This window comes from Centruroides vittatus, unplaced genomic scaffold (assembly GCF_030686945.1).
Source record: "Centruroides vittatus isolate TY-2023 unplaced genomic scaffold, ASM3068694v2 contig_377, whole genome shotgun sequence".
Classification (NCBI taxonomy): Eukaryota; Metazoa; Arthropoda; class Arachnida; order Scorpiones; family Buthidae; genus Centruroides; species Centruroides vittatus.
This window is the reverse complement of record NW_027122198.1, coordinates 3,226,983-3,243,431: the sequence shown is the minus strand read 5'-3', so window position 1 is coordinate 3,243,431 and position 16,449 is coordinate 3,226,983. Positions and strand designations below refer to the sequence as shown.

Genomic DNA, 16,449 nt, shown 5'->3' with positions numbered 1-16,449 from the left:
TTATATAATATTTACCAATATTTTATTTTATTATTTATTTATTATTACTTAAAATTTTACCCTTATATCTTAAATAATTAATTGATTCGAGTGTTACTTTGTAGTATTATTCCATTTTCAAATTAAAATAAATTATTTCTTTGCAATAAACAAGAAACAAAAGTTTTTATAAATAAATAGTGGTTTTTTGCAAAAAAATAATTTGTTTTATTTTCTTGTATCTTAAATTTGTGCCCTTTTTTACAGATAATAATATGAGTGAGCCAAAGAAAAAATGTAGACAATATAGTGTTGAATATTTAAAATATGGCTTTATTCCATTACCAACAAATAGTACTTTACCTATGTGCCTTCTATGCAATAAAACTTTGTCAAACAAATCCATGAAACCTTCTAAGCTTAAGGAACATTTGACGAAAGTCCATAGTGACAAAAAAGATAAAGATTTAACTTTTTTAAAACAATCAAAGAAAAATATTTGAAAACACCATCATTGAAATAAGTCTTTACGACAACATCTGAGCAAGACGATAATGGACTGCATGCTTCTTATAAATTTCTTTACTGATTGCAAAGTCCAGAAAGCCGCACACCATTGGTGAAGAACTCATTCTACCAGCTGTAAGTGAGGTAATATGCACTGTGCTGCATAAACCAGCTTCCGATATTATAAGAAGAATTCCATTGAGTAATAATATGATGCAAAGAAGGATTGACGAAATGGCTCAGTCTGTAGAAAATTCTTTATGTGAGTACTTAAAAGCATCTGAATTCTCTATACAGCTTGACAAGGTCAACTTTGCCAGGAAACAAAGCATTACTTTTAGCTTATGTAAGATTTGTAAAAGATGAGAATATTTCCCAAGAATTGTTATTTGCCAAATGTTTGGAAACTGATACAAAAGGTGAAACAATATTTAATGAATTAAAAACATTTTTTGACACAAAAGATATACCCTTGAGTAATATCCTCTCTGTTGCTACTGACAATGCTCCGGCAACGGTATGATGACACCAAGGCTTTCTGACATACTTGAAACAAGCTAAACCGAATATATTATCTGTACATTGTGTCATTCACTGACACCATTTAGTTGCCAAAAACCTTAGTGAACACTTGCATGGCTCACTAGATTATGTCATTCGGGCAATTAATAAAATCAAAAGGAATGCCTTAAATGAAAGATTATTTGCTCAACTTTGTTTAGAAAATGATGAAGATTATAATCATTTACTACTTAACACGGAAGTTTGTTGGTTATCTAAAGGTGCATGTTTGGATTGATTTTATGCACTCTGATTCAGTGTTGGAATTCTTGGACAACAAAGACAATGATTTGCAGCTCAATTCAATTAATTCAAAAAATGATATAGCATATGACTGACTTATTTGCCAAATTTAATGAAACCAATTTGAAGTTACATGGTGATCAATTAAATTTAATCAAAACTAAAAATATAATATCTGCATTTGTTGCAAAACCTTTTTATACAAACAAAACTTGGGGAGAGGAGAATGCTCTCAGTTTCCAAATCTTTCAAAATTGCAAAAACAAGATGACGATTTGCTTGTTTATTGTCAACACTTAACGGATCTTCATTCTGACCCCAGCCAAAGATTTGAAGATATTCTTCACTTGGACATCCCCAATTGGGTGTTGGACCCTTTTGTAAGTAGACCCACAAACTCAGATGAAGCCATACTAATACAGGAGGAACTTATTGAATTATCCACAAATGAGGAGCTGAAACCAATGGAACAAGGATACTAGAAATTCTAGTTACAAAAACAGATACCAATTTTATATCCTGCATTATGGGCCACTGTACAGAAGCTGTTGATTGCTTTCCCGTCTTCCTGTTTAGTAGAGCGTGGATTTAGTGCAGTTATGAACCCCTCATCACGAAAAAAGAAATTGACTGCAAATTAGTACTTGTGGAGACTTACGAATGTTACTCACAAACATTGAGCCGAACATAAATAATCTCATATCATCCCATCAGATTCTCTCATCTCATTAAAAAATAATGTGCTTTTGTATTTTAAAACAAAATTTATAATTTGAATAAATACTACTTTAAATATAAAAATGTTTTATTTATATTTTATTTTTACATCACCATTCACCATACAAGATATCAAAATTAAATTTGAAATTTTGCTATAATGCAGTTGTATAGAGTTATTTCACTTGGGGTTCATGGTCAGGTTTTTGCTATGAGAAGGGGTCCATGGGCATAATAAGTTCGAGAACCACTGACTTATCTGGTGTAGAATTTTGTGCAGGTTCAATGTAGTAAGTAAAATGCTTCAGAATCTAAACAAATATAATTGAAATGCATTAAATAATGTAATCAACTTTACTAAAGAATTTAAATTGGATGAAAATTTGAATGTTGTACTTGAATTTGCAAAAAAGATAGCATTAGATTTAGAAATTTCTCCAGAGTTTAAAAGCAGTACGTTGTGCCAATTGATCTGCAAAGTAACTTAAAATTTACATACTATGATACACTTTTTGTCTAGTCTTGCGAGCACTATGTTGGCCTTTCTTTAATACTAGACTTATTACACCATCACTTGACAAGATCAGCCTTAGAAAATCACTTTCTTTTTCAAAAATAATGCACTTCAGACCTTAAGTCCATCATCAGCTTTTTATAGTATAACCATATTTTAGAAAATAAAACAAGCAAGTTAGATTACGTTGACGGTAAAAATTTAAGGTTGTAATTCAACTTACATATTTACGAAATTGATACTACCACATTTACGAAATGTACAATAAAATCATGGCATTTGGTAAAATACCAATGACAAATCATTGATTACAGATCAAAGTTCCAAGTGTTTGCTATAATATTAACAGGATGTTAACGATTTTAAAATAATGCAAATATCATAAATAGAAATGTTGTAAACTTACATTACACTTGGTGAATCGATGCATAGAGTAGTATAATTAAAACAAGCAGTAAAACAAACAGTATACAGTCAAACCTGTTTTTATGCGGTGGATAGGGACCGCATAAAAAAAAACGCATAAAAAAAATCGGAAACTTCACGAGTGGCTATAAAAAATAGTTTTCGCAACACAATTAAAAAAATATTTTTTTATGCGGTCCCTATTGACTGCATAAAAAAAGTCTTACATAGAAAATAACTCAAAACCGTACGAAATAGAATTTATTGACAACAGATGTCAGCACTTGACTGCATCGTCTCGTCTATCGTCTGTTTTACATATTTTTGTCCAGGTGGTGTTTTGTTGACTTAAAAAATAAATTATTTCATTTTTCGCATATTCATGCAATAATATTACTATAATAAGTTCATTTATGCTATAATAAGTTTATTTAGCTATAATAAGTCAACGTGAGACATGACCAACAACTGCCGAATTATCGGGCTAGCAAAATGGCTATAGTAATATTAATAATTTAAGTTAATTTGGTACTAAAGTTAGGCGAAGGTCGAGGTAGCGTAACTGGTAACGTGTCTGCACGGATAGCAGAAGTTGCGGGTTCGAATCCCGCTTCGGGCCAATTCTTTTCTTCCAGTTAAGCCTAAATTTATTTAAATTATTTAATTAAAATTCTAATTATTAAATTTAGCAAGAGATGGCGCCTAACGCCTAACTCTAGTACCAAATTAACTTAAATTATTAATATTACTATAGCCATTTTGCTAGCCCGATAATTTGGCAGTTGTTGGTCTTTATATATAACGGGTTAGTTGTTGTTTATTTATATGTATATGCCTTGCCGGGGTTTGCGATGGCTGGTTGAGTGCCTTTGGGAGGACATGGGCAATTAATGTGTCCCCAGCCGGCATTGTAATAGCCGTCGATGGTCATACGGTAATCTTATATCAACTGGAAGGGGAGGATCGGACCGAAGGTCCGGGTAGCGTAACTGGTAACGTGTCTGCACGGATAGCAGAAGTTGCGGGTTCGAATCCCGCTTCGGGCCGATTCTTTTCTTCCAGTTAAGCCTAAATTTATTTAAATTATTTAATTAAAATTCTAATTATTAAATTTAGCAAGAGATGGCGCCTAACACCTAACTCTAGTACCAAATTAACTTAAATTATTAATATTACTATAGCCATTTTGCTAGCCCGATAATTCGGCAGTTGTTGGTCTTTATATATAACGGGTTAGTTGTTGTTTTTTTTATGTGAGACATGACAAATCGCACGAGACTAGTCGCCAACTATACCGCACCAAAAAAAATCGCATTAAAAAAATCACACAAAAAAGACCACATAAAAACAGGTTTGACTGTACATAATATAAGACACTGTTAAAACAATAAAATAATAAACTTATTCTCTGTTAAAACAATAAAATGATTCACTGTACAATTAATAATTGTCACCATAAAGTGATTTTGGCTAAGGCTAAGGCTAAGACTAATTTTGTGTCAAGTGATGATGTAACAAGTCTAGTATTAAAGAAAGGCCAACATAGTGCTCACAAGTTTAAATTTATATATTTTTCTTCCAATTGTGGACATTATAAATTTTTTGGCCAAAAGGTTTGATCTTTTCACAAGTCACTTTAACATATTTCAGTTTTTATCCAGTTTCAAGAAAATTTCTGATATGGATGAGAACACTTTAAGTAAACACTGTGATGATTTACAACTTGCACTGACTGATGATAAAGAAAAGGATTTTTATGTCATCACAGTTTATACATTTCATGTATGAAAAATGACAGCACAAATATTGTTTTCCTCATGATCATTTTTGTATATTTTATTATATAATTATATAATAAAATGCAAATTTCAAAAAGCATCTTACAGGATAGTGACTGTTTAGACACATTGAAAATATTGTAATGTATATATACATTAATTTAGAAAGTATTCTTATCAATTTAACAATTCTTCTTCAAATATTTTGGCACTTGCAGTTTCAGTAGCAAATGACAAGCAATCACTTTTAAGACAAACTATTTAAAACATATCTAAGATCTAATACTGCAAAGAAAGATTGGTTGGACTGTCAATTATTGCAATAGAAGATGATATCTGTGAGAAACTTGAAACAAGAGATATTTTTGATGAATTTGCATCTATAAAATCAAAAAAAGCAAACTTTTAAATCATTTAATTTTTCATATTTTTTTCCATTAAATATTAAATGATTCTTCTCATTGTGCAATTTTTCTTGTTGTACATCTCTAGTTATAATAGCTCATTGCCGGTAATCAGAGGCTTATGTATCTGTAATTCTAGTTTATGTGCATTTTTGTGTTTTGTGACTTTAGCTATGTTGTTAATATATGTATTTTTCAAAGTAGGTGATTTTATATTAAAAAATATGTGTTTTGAATTTTTAACCTCAAAACTAACTTTTTTTAAATAAAAGGCACTCAATTTAATTGTATCAGGATGCCAGGACCCTACAGATAGCACCAATTGTTTCTTTTCTAGTTATGTCTTGACTCTGGTCTAGATAGTACTAGGCACTGGTATATATAGTTAATGTTGGAATATATCCTACATACATCATAATAATAATATTCCACTGAAGAAAATGACATAAAAACTTAATGTAAATGAAAACTTTTAATCATCTTTTAATTTAAAAAATCACATGACTTACAGTCCAGAATGGAAGTTCACATATAGTTAATTGGGGTCTTCAAACCCAAGCTTTCTACATCTGGTCTGAATTTTAGCTGTGTCTTGCTCCTGATAACAATGAAGTCGTGCTAGTCATCTATCTAACTCCATACTCGAGAAGATTTTGAATTAAAATCATGTGATTTCAAAAGTTTATATATAATTAATTGGGTCCTCAGATCCCTAAGCTTTCCATATCTGGTCTCAGTTTTCATCTGTCTAGCTCTGTTCTCGAGATTAATGAAAAACAGACAGATGATAGCAGAAATGTAGAGATCTGCAATTTGAAAATTGCAGCCCAATTATAATTAAATTAAATAATTTCAGGCTTAATGTTTGTACTTATAGAGAATTCAATTGCAGGGCTTAAAACAGTCATGGCAATGAAAAAAAGTGAGAAAAGAGAGTTCACACTGAAAAAAAAGCTAAAAAAGCTAATAGTGTTAAAGTGAACTAAAACAGGCATTATTGAAAAAACACACAAACACACACACATTTTGTATCAATAACATTGCATATGATATTAGATTGATTATTAAGTGGACTGATAAGATTAAATATGAAAATGGTTAGGCTGAGTTTATACTCCAGAAAAGTGACCAGTAAGACTGCATTAAGCCAGAACAAGCCTGCATTAAGTTTTCATGTGCCCCGTACGGAATTCCCACCATTACACAGCAAAGCAAATGGAATAGTAACATAACTACCAGAATGTGTTTCCATATAATATGCCAAATTTCAAATGCCATTTATTTCAGGGTACATTTTTTGATTTCTTTATAAAAAAACTGTAATTAAAGAAGAAAAAAAAATAACTTCTGGCAGAATCAGTGGGTTGCATGTTCATTACGTAGCAATACCACTAGTAATTGTGACTCAAACATTTATTTGGTAATTTTATCAATATTTTTTAAATGATTAAAAATAAAATTACAGAATTAATTACTGGTAATACTAATCTCCAAATCTATTCCCCTGAATACAATAAAACAATTTGTTAGTCATTTGACCCACAACTGACAGAGAAGAGAGTTTATGAAAACAATGTAATTAAATGTTTAGCAGTTTGTTGTCCTTCATAGTAGGGAACCAGCAGAATTTATTACTTTCACGGGAGAAAATATATAAAGCTTTCTACTACCCTGAAGTTGAAAAATAATACAATCCCATGAAATTTAACAAATCTGACATTAATAAGTAAATGATAAAATTATTTATAGAGAGTTGATATTTGATAAGTTTAGTTTTTTGCATTTATAGATCAAATTACAGAAATTATAAATAAAAATCTCATTTTTTAAAAATTAAAAATTATAAAATTTCGCTTACAAATGATTGAGATGCAACGCACACTTTTTATTTTTATATTCGCGTTGTTTTATTATTCCTATATAGATTTATTAATCGTAATAAACATACATTATGTATAAAATTACATTAAAATAACACTGTAATTAACATCTAAAATGAAAAAGTAATTGAATTGAGTCTCGCCTCCATATTAATTAACGTGCCACAGTAATTTATCATGTTGCATCAAATTAAATAATTTATAAAAATTAAAATAATAAATATGTTTATAAAATAATTGGCTATATCTGTTCGCAATGATATTGTAAAACACACAGTTTAGCATTTCTGATAATATTTAATTTATTTTTGAATTTTAAAATATAAGAAAAACAATTTTTTAAATTAAGTTTTACGCATTTATATCTGCAACTTCAGATAATACAAATATATAAGAATCCGCCAAAAGAAGTTAATTAATAATAATTAAAATTGAGAAAAAATATAAAACTTTTAAGGTAAGGAAACTTGTAAAAAGTCTGGTATGCAATCACGTGACGCCCATCTCCCCACTTTTCGTAACTAAACGGTTGAGGTTGAAATAAAAGCCTAAACTCCAGTAGAAGTAAAAACATGAGTTTCTACTGTTAGTATTAAATAAAATCTATTTTTTTCTTTTGTCCACTGCACTTAAATAAATACAAATGCTAAAAATAATGCCGCATAAAAATCACTCTTAACGCCGAAGTAGAAGTGTACTTATGTCTTAATGCAGTGTGATTGTATTGAAGCGCTGCGGAGATTGGTATTTCAGAAGAATACAAGCAAGGAGAACCCACACACATTTTCCTACAGCATGTGCAGAATATCAAGCTTTGGGAAACTCTTTGTTTTGTTAGTCTATATACATGCACACTACATGTGTATACAACAGTCAGGGCCGGATTATTGAATAGGCAAAGTAGACAAATGTCTAGGGCCCATAATTCAGAGGGGCCCGGCTTCAGTGCAGAAGATTTCTCTGTTTCAAAACGAGTTAAAAATTATTTAAGAAATTCGATAGGACAGAAAAGGCTGTATTTAACAATTCCTACTAAGCTCCGCTCGACTAGCCATTATCTAAAAAAAAAAGGTCAGCAGCCACCCATGAGTCAGAAGTAATGTGTGCCACCAGATCTCTCGCACCATCTAGAAATATTCCTAGGGCCGCCTCTCGTGGTAGTACTGATGTATGGTTATGATTTATTTTCTAAATCTAAACTTATACGTCACGACATCGCATATTCCATGTAGCGTTCAAGTTGCTCGAGTGCGAAGATATTACAATTCAATAGTGTTTTATAAAAGAGTTAAAAAGGGTGACACTACGGTGTGAGTTGGGGTGACACCACGATATCCGCACCAGGTGTCACCTATGCTAGCTACACTAATGTCACATTATATAAGATTTGTTTAGAAGCAACTTATTTAAATGGAGCCCCAATTTAAATTTTGTCTAGGGCCCGCTAGAGGCTTAATCCGGCGCTGACGACAGTGCCTTATCGTGTCATGCACAGTCCATAAGGTGTATGGGTGCGTGCTGGTCACTATTTCTCTCCTGAGCGCATTTACGAAAAAAAAAAAATTCACATGGGAAGTAAAAAAAGCTAAAAAAGTGAGTTTTTCTCAGAAAAAGCTAAAAAAGAGAGGAGCTATGAAAAAAAGCTAAATAAGTGAGTCACTTTAAGCCCTGCAATTGCATAGAAAACATTCACAAGCTTTCAGCACTCTTTATATATTAAAAATATAAATTTACATCTTTATGTAAAATATATAGTAATTAATGAAGTATAAATAATTATCTTACCTATGAAAAGGTGTTAAAACATCACCAACTTTAATATTAATTGGATCCGATTTAAAATAAAAATATGGGGAATCGGCAGGTTTAAATCCAGGTGGTTCATAATCTGCAGGTGTTACTGAAAACAGATATGTCTTTTTTTTAAATATTTAATTATAAATAATGAATTTTATAGAAATGTTCATAGAAATTTTATAATAATATATTATTTTATGCTAATCTTTCAAGATTAGCATAAAATAATATAGAAATGTTCATATATCATGTTAATAAATATTGTTAAAAACATATGCACATATTCTATTATTAGTTATAATTATTAATATATGTACAAAGGAAAATAAAATGATACTGAATACTCTTAATAGCACTTGTTCAGAAATTTATAAAAGAATAAAGAACATAAAAACAAGCATTCTGAATGTAGTCCAATATATTCATGAAAACTAAAATTGCAAAAGATTCTATGAACTTTCTAACTTGGGATGATTTTCCATCTGAGGCAGGCTGGAATAAGAAATTGGTCATTGCTTCAAAATGCAAGCACACTTTTTTTTTAATCAATTTTCAATCTAGACTTAATATTTGCTACAAAATAAAAGTAAAAACAACATGGAAAATGATATATATAAGTACACATACTCTACAAAAACTTTTTTCACTAAAAATGCAAATTTTTAGATACTGTCTTGGGTGGTTTACTTGCTTGAACTCAATACTCTTGAACTATTTGCATTTCTCTTAGTCATAATTAACAGTGAATTATTTGAATTTTCAATAATATATTTTTTTAAAACATGTCAATGACCAGAGAAGCAAAGTAATCTTTTAAAACCAAAGTAGACAGCCTGAAAACTTAAATGAATAAAATGCAACATAAAATAGAAACAAAATATATTTTTTGAAGTTTCAGTAAAATAGGGTACAGCAAGTTTTTTCTTTTTTTATTTGCTGAAAATTTTCTATCAAAGTGTAGTCTATAGGAAAAGTCTTTTATAATGATACTCACCCCAGTTACAGGATCCTATCTCAGTTCAAAGAAACAGTGGATTCTTTTCACTAAAACATATAGGAACAATAAATATCTATATATAAATTTGATGCAATATTTAATGCCCATAGCTTTCCATTCATGTCTCACAGCTTATGTCTTATACAGGCTATTTTGTGTGAAAAATTTGACAATATTGCTGGAGTAAATGTAAACATCCCATTTTCACAAGTTTCTCACAGATTTTACTGTAAATTTTATGTTGAAATAACACGAAAATTCAAATATTTACAAAAAAGAAAAAATAGAATTTCAAGATGTTTTGTGAATAAAACTTGCAATAAGAAAGTGGAACTTAAGTTTAAAATAAACTGAGAATGAAATTTAGAAAGAATAAAGTAGTGCAATCATACTATGTTCTTTTTTGTAACTCAAGTTTCCCACAGAAATTACTATAAAACATTTAATTATTTTACTAATATAAACATACTTTGTGTAATTAGATAATATTTATATGATTCCTTTGAAAATCCTGTAATGAAAACACTAAATAAACAAAGTACTCTTCTTATTCCTTGGTATTCTTCAAGACCTCTTGCAAATACCTCTTCCTTACCCACAATCCTAGCTTACTTATTCCTTTCAATGACTCACATAATGCACCAGTTTTCTTCTCTCCCCAAACATATCTGGATTCTTTTCTTCCTGCTCTTCTTGATCTATCTGTCTAACCATCTGTCTAAAAGCCTATCTGGCATTGTGTATGATGATGCCACGTCTCCAACATAATACATCTTTACTTCAATTACTTTAATTGGAATGTTGCTCTATCCAAACCAAAATATGACTGAAAATGACTGTATATATTGATATATTAGTCTTTGAATCTTGCATCTATTAGTAGTTACTGTGGTTTGTTGTGTTGGACTAACAAGATGGAATAATTAGTTATGTTGGACTTCCTATAAATTCAGATATATATTTAGCATAAATATGTATTTAGCAGAGATGCTGCAAGTAAAAAATAATTATATTGATTTTTATACCCAACACTATGATTATTTTTATTACAAACAAAAGATTTTTGACTCAAAATAAAGTTTAGCAGCATTATTTTCTTATTTTAATTGTGCTATTGCTTTGTAACAGAATGAGTTAATAATGTAATTAACTTCCACTGGATAACTGGATCAATGACTAAGTACATCTAAATAATCACATTTATATTTTCATTTCTGTTCTAATTCTGTTGTTCGTTGAAACTTTCTAAAATCCTTTCCTTGCTTTCCAGATAGGCAGAGAGAGTACTCAACAAAATGTCTGATTCTTTTGCAATTTCTGATTTTTCTTCTTGTTTTTTTCTCCATGGTATTTGTCATGGCCTTTCCTGCTATTTACAAAATCTTTAGTTTTCCTATTCACCATTTTTTATCTTCTTTAAAGTGAAAATGGTCATTAACAACTAGCAAATTTTAAAAACTAACAATTCTAAGTACCAAAATTTGATTGGTCAATTTGCATTTAAGAATAAGATTGTTACATTACGCACAAAACATTAAAATTTTGAATTTGTATTGTGCAATCAGCAGCATAATTTTATACAATACCAATCTTCAGCTCTGTGATATCATCCATCCCTTTAAAAATGCAAAAGAAATCACAGAAATAAAATAAATTCTCCAGATCTTAAGTTTTGAGTTAGTAAATATGACCTCAAAACTAATTTGACTTATAACACAAAATGTACTGAATCCATAGGAGTTGAGACAAAAATAAAATTCGAGTTAAGTTTGACTTATCAAAAGTCTACCATATAATGCTTTACTGTATTCTTTACTAAATACTTTTAATAAAGAATAAAAGTACTTATGGAATTTTTAAACTGCTATTTATTTCTATCAAAAAGATAGTGGCATCACTAAGAAAGTTCTGATGCATGGCCATTGATATAAAGAAAAATGTAATTTATTGTAATAAATAAATAAATTTTACTTTTATGTTGCTAAAATATCATCTATATTCACCTTAATTAAAAATATCACATATCTGTTGAAATTTTCCATTTTGACTATGTCATTTATTATGTTATTTATAAAACCATACTCAAACAAACAAATTATTATTGCAACATTCAGTTCATCATAAGGCCACACTTGTGCTTGATTGTGAAAATAAGGTGACAATAAGTTTTCTTTGAACTGACATTACTGTGACACTGATGGTCATGCACCAAAACTTGCCTTTTTTCTTTTGAAAAAGAACTATTGTTAGGTACTGTGAAATTCCTTTGACTTGACATCTGGTATGCTGGTAAACCCAATAAGCTGGCATATTGAACTCATCATTGAAGAGATATCAATACACTAGGTAGGTCTGGAGTTAAGATTTTTGTGTAAAAGTGGTCAAAACATGCAGTTCTTGGAAAGGGGTCTGGGTTCTCCTTTTAGAGATGACAAATACCAAGACAACATAATACTGCACTATATAAAACTAGGTAGCTCATGCATGATTTTTTAATGACATTAGTGCACAGGTTTGATAAGAGAAGCAAAAATATTCACCACACTTGGAATCAGTAATTATCATGAAAGCAGCTACAGTAGATTACTGTTCGTGTACTTTGATAATTAGAGTTTGTATTTATATGCAATAAAAGTATACAAAGCACAAAGTACATATAGAGTATTCCTGTTTCAATGTAGGAATAGCATGGAGAAATTGAAATGGCATGTTAAACAAAAATAAAATGCAGATTTATACATGTGAAGATATATAATATTGTGTCTAGGGGATGAAAAAAATGGAAAAACTTCCACCAATCAATAAATTTGCATGTTCAATAACCTGGCACCACATCAGTCCTGATGATGCTGGATTAACTGAATGTCACTGTAATTTATGTAGTCAAAGAAATTATTTAACTATTATTTTGTATCTTAGTATCACTTTCATGTACTTTTTCCAAACATCACAGATATTATAGAAGTTATTTTATGTAAAAGAAAGAATGAAATAAATTATTAAAAATCATAAAAATATATTGAAAAATTACCTTCATCATAATATAACAATTTCATTGTAAGATATGCTGTTTCAGGTAATGGTTTAAGATTCTGCATTAGCAAAATCACTGTTCTTAATAATGATAAAGTTGCTTTTTTTGTAAGAGTAATACTATTATTAGATACAGAAGCAAGCTTTTCATCATTGCTATAAATAAAAATATATTAACTGTAAATAATTAATTCAGAAAATGAATCTAATAAACAGAGTTATAAAAACTGATATTCAATTTTGACATGAAAAAAAATATATAAAATTACCACAATACAAAATATTAATCCAACTCCTAATGTAATGAATATTGTTTTAAAGTTCTTTAAAAACATTAAAATAAAATTTATTAAAATTTAATTCTATTCTAAAAATCTAAATCCTGATGTAGTAGTCACACATTTTCAGGTATTGTTTGGAATATATAATTTTGATTTGAACAGTTTTAAAAAATTTATCTTAATAAATTAATTACTGTTAAACAAAAATTAACATCTGATAGAACTGAGACAGAAAATAAACAAAGCAAAAGAAACTGACTTCCTGTTACTGGAATATAAATATTCATTAACTCAATAAATTACAATGTAAAATAATTTATTGAGGTTATTTTGCTAATTTTATTTTGTTTAATTTATACATAATTTATGCTCTTTTATTTATTTTCCTAATTTGTTTTAAAAAATTTGGCATTTAAAAAATGGTCAAACTAGATCTGTTCAAAGAAAACATAACAGAAATGTTATCTGCTGAACAAGTTAATGTTCCTGAAGATAAATAATATATGTTTGAAATGTTTGAATTTTAATAAATTGTATTTTAAGTTCCTTCAGTATTTTTAAAAGTACAGGTGGATACCTGTACTTTTAAAAAGTACAGGTGGATACCTGTACTTTTAAAAATACATGGAAATACTCGTACAACATAGTACTTCTACAACATGGTTTCGCTCAAACACAGTTTGAAAATTGGGGAATCCCCCGTACAACACGACTTCTGGTTTCACTCCAACATGGTTTTGGAAATTCTCCTTACAAAATTTCACAATTTTTAAGTATAAACTTCATTATTCAATATTTTTTTTATTCAAGTAAGCATGTCCAAATTTGCCCACAGATTTTAGAATATTAAAATTCTCAAATTATTTTGTGCTTTTCATCAGGTTTACTTTAATGAAAACTGATAGGAAAATTAATGCAATTTTTCTTCCTTGTCCTATCAACCATGTGCCATTGTCGTTGTTTTCAGACTTTCACCCTAAAGACTGTCACTGTGTTTTCTTTTTATAGATTAAATAAATTACTAAACACAAAGATTAAAGATTAAAGATTTTAGATTTTTAGGTATTATTAAACATTTTAACCATAGGTATTACTTACCTACAAATGATTACTTCATTCACGAAAATGACAAATGAAATACAGTGGTATCTTGGTATTCAAACAGTTCCCAACTCAAACAATTCCATATTTGAACACAAATTCTAGAAAAAAATCTCTCAGTACTTGACTGAACAAATGTGACCCTCTAGAGCAGGGGTGTCAAACTCAAACTGTTTAAGTGCCAATTTTTTGTCTTGACTATGACAGCGGGACAGATGTTTTTAGCTTTTGTAGCCAAAAATTTTCTAAAACGTAGCCCAAAAGTATAGCCAACTCAAAAAATTCCTTTCTAATAACCCAAGATCTCACAATAAAATAAAAAAAACCATTTGTACTTTTCCAGCAATAACTTTAATCATAGAATAAACATTTTCGGCAAATTTACAGGTCTGAAGCAGGTCTGTAAACTGATCCAGAAATAAGAATCACAAGAATCAAAATACAAGCATAAACCGTAATTTACTAATATATTGAAAACACGCATTTTATATGCAAAATAGTGAAAATTATGTAATAAATGATCTTGCCAAGACAAACTTTAATTTGAAATTCAAAAGATGAAATACAGAAAAAATAATGTAAACAAGAAATTAAACACAAAAATAAATCAAATCAAATAAATATCACTAAGTACAAGTAGGAAGCCTATCTGTACTTAGTAATACTTTAACGCAGTAGATACGTTCCTTGAAAATACCGCGTTGTGGGAAATAGCATTATAGGAGACACCAACTTAATACAAAAACTGGGATTCAGTTCTAAAAAGAGAAAAACTGCCTTTTATGGTGTAACATTTTCATCATTTTTTAAATTTTTGTATATTAAAAGCTTAAATAAAATTCATCTTCATATAAAAACTAAAAAGATTATGATTTCAAGTCAAAATCAAACAGAAACATAATGTTATGCTCACAAATTCAGTCCTCATTGTCACTTTTTATAGTTGTTCAAAAATGTTTGACTGGCCTTATTTCAAGATTTGAGCTTGTTTCATCAAGTTCCACTGCACTTATGTGATCTGTTGCGATTTTTCTGTTATGTAAAAGATAATTTGTTTCTAAATACCCTAAACCGTGTTGTAAAAGTACCGCATTGTAAGAAAATTTCCACGTTTTTACATCCACGTTGGAGTGAAAACATGTTGTAAAGGTACCGCATTGTAGGAGGCCTACCTGTAAAAAGAATAAATAAAAATAAAAACAATAATAATTGAGTTCAACAATTTTGTTTATTAAATATTATTTGCTTAAATACAAAATATCACATTTTCTTTGGTATAAAGATAATAAAAAAAATAAACAAACAGCATTATTGAATTTAGGCATGGGCCGCAACTAATTGTCTCACAGGCCATGACTGGTCTGTGGGCCGTATCTTTGACATGCCTGCTTTAGAACAAACTTTTAATTAACAACACATTTTTATTTTAATTTGTCATTCATAAAGAATTATGATAAAAATAAAAAAAATGAAGATGTTGCTGATATTTCTGATCAAGATCAACAAAAAAGCTCAGATGATGATACTTTGTGAAAAAAAACAGTCTCATTTAAATAAAATTAATATCAATATCAATATGTAATACAGTATTTTTAATTGTGATTATTAGTTAGTTATTGATTGCTTTAATAAACATATTTCTCTTAGTAACGAAAAAGATTAGTATAATTTTGTTAACTTATAACCCTATGTTTTGCATTAGTTCTTTGTTTCTTATAGCACGGATTTGCATAACACAGCACTTTTTCAAAACATAACTACCGTGTTATACATGGGATGCCTGGTATTTATAAATATTTGCATAATTAATAATTTTTCTTAGTCATAAAACTTTCACTTAAGAACTATATGCCAGAAAACATTAATAGATAAATTGATAGAAATTAAATGTATTGTAACATCATCACAATACTGGGCTATCATTTTTAATCATATTTTAAATTTTATTTAATTTAAAATATATGTTCTCCACCTCAAATTAGTAGTATCTTGTCTCTGTACATCACACTTTTCCTGCTAGCAATAGAGCTATGCCAGTCATCTAACTAACTCCTTTAGGAGAAAATTTTTGAATTGAAATAACGTGACTTCCACTGCAAACCAGAAGTTTGTATACAGTTAATTGGAGCCTCCTGCACTTAGGCTTTCCATATCCAATCTCGACTTCCATCTGTCAAACTTTGTTCTTGAGATTAAGGAAGAGCAGACATATGGACAGTGGGAATTTATAAATCTACAATTTTTTCAAATTG

At 29.3% G+C, this 16,449-nt stretch overlaps 1 protein-coding gene across 1 annotated transcript in view; it reads right to left on the bottom strand.

Moving 5' to 3' along the window:
* Window positions 1-16,449, bottom strand: part of LOC136975674 (HORMA domain-containing protein 1-like) — a 185,771-nt gene that overhangs the window by 91,329 nt on the left and 77,993 nt on the right. The window contains exons 7-8 of the mRNA XM_067270779.1: window positions 12,814-12,971; window positions 8,774-8,888 (exon numbers count right to left, since the gene is read on the bottom strand). Coding sequence (XP_067126880.1) covers window positions 8,774-8,888; window positions 12,814-12,971 — 273 coding nt within the window. The remainder of the gene's footprint in view (window positions 1-8,773; window positions 8,889-12,813; window positions 12,972-16,449) is intronic.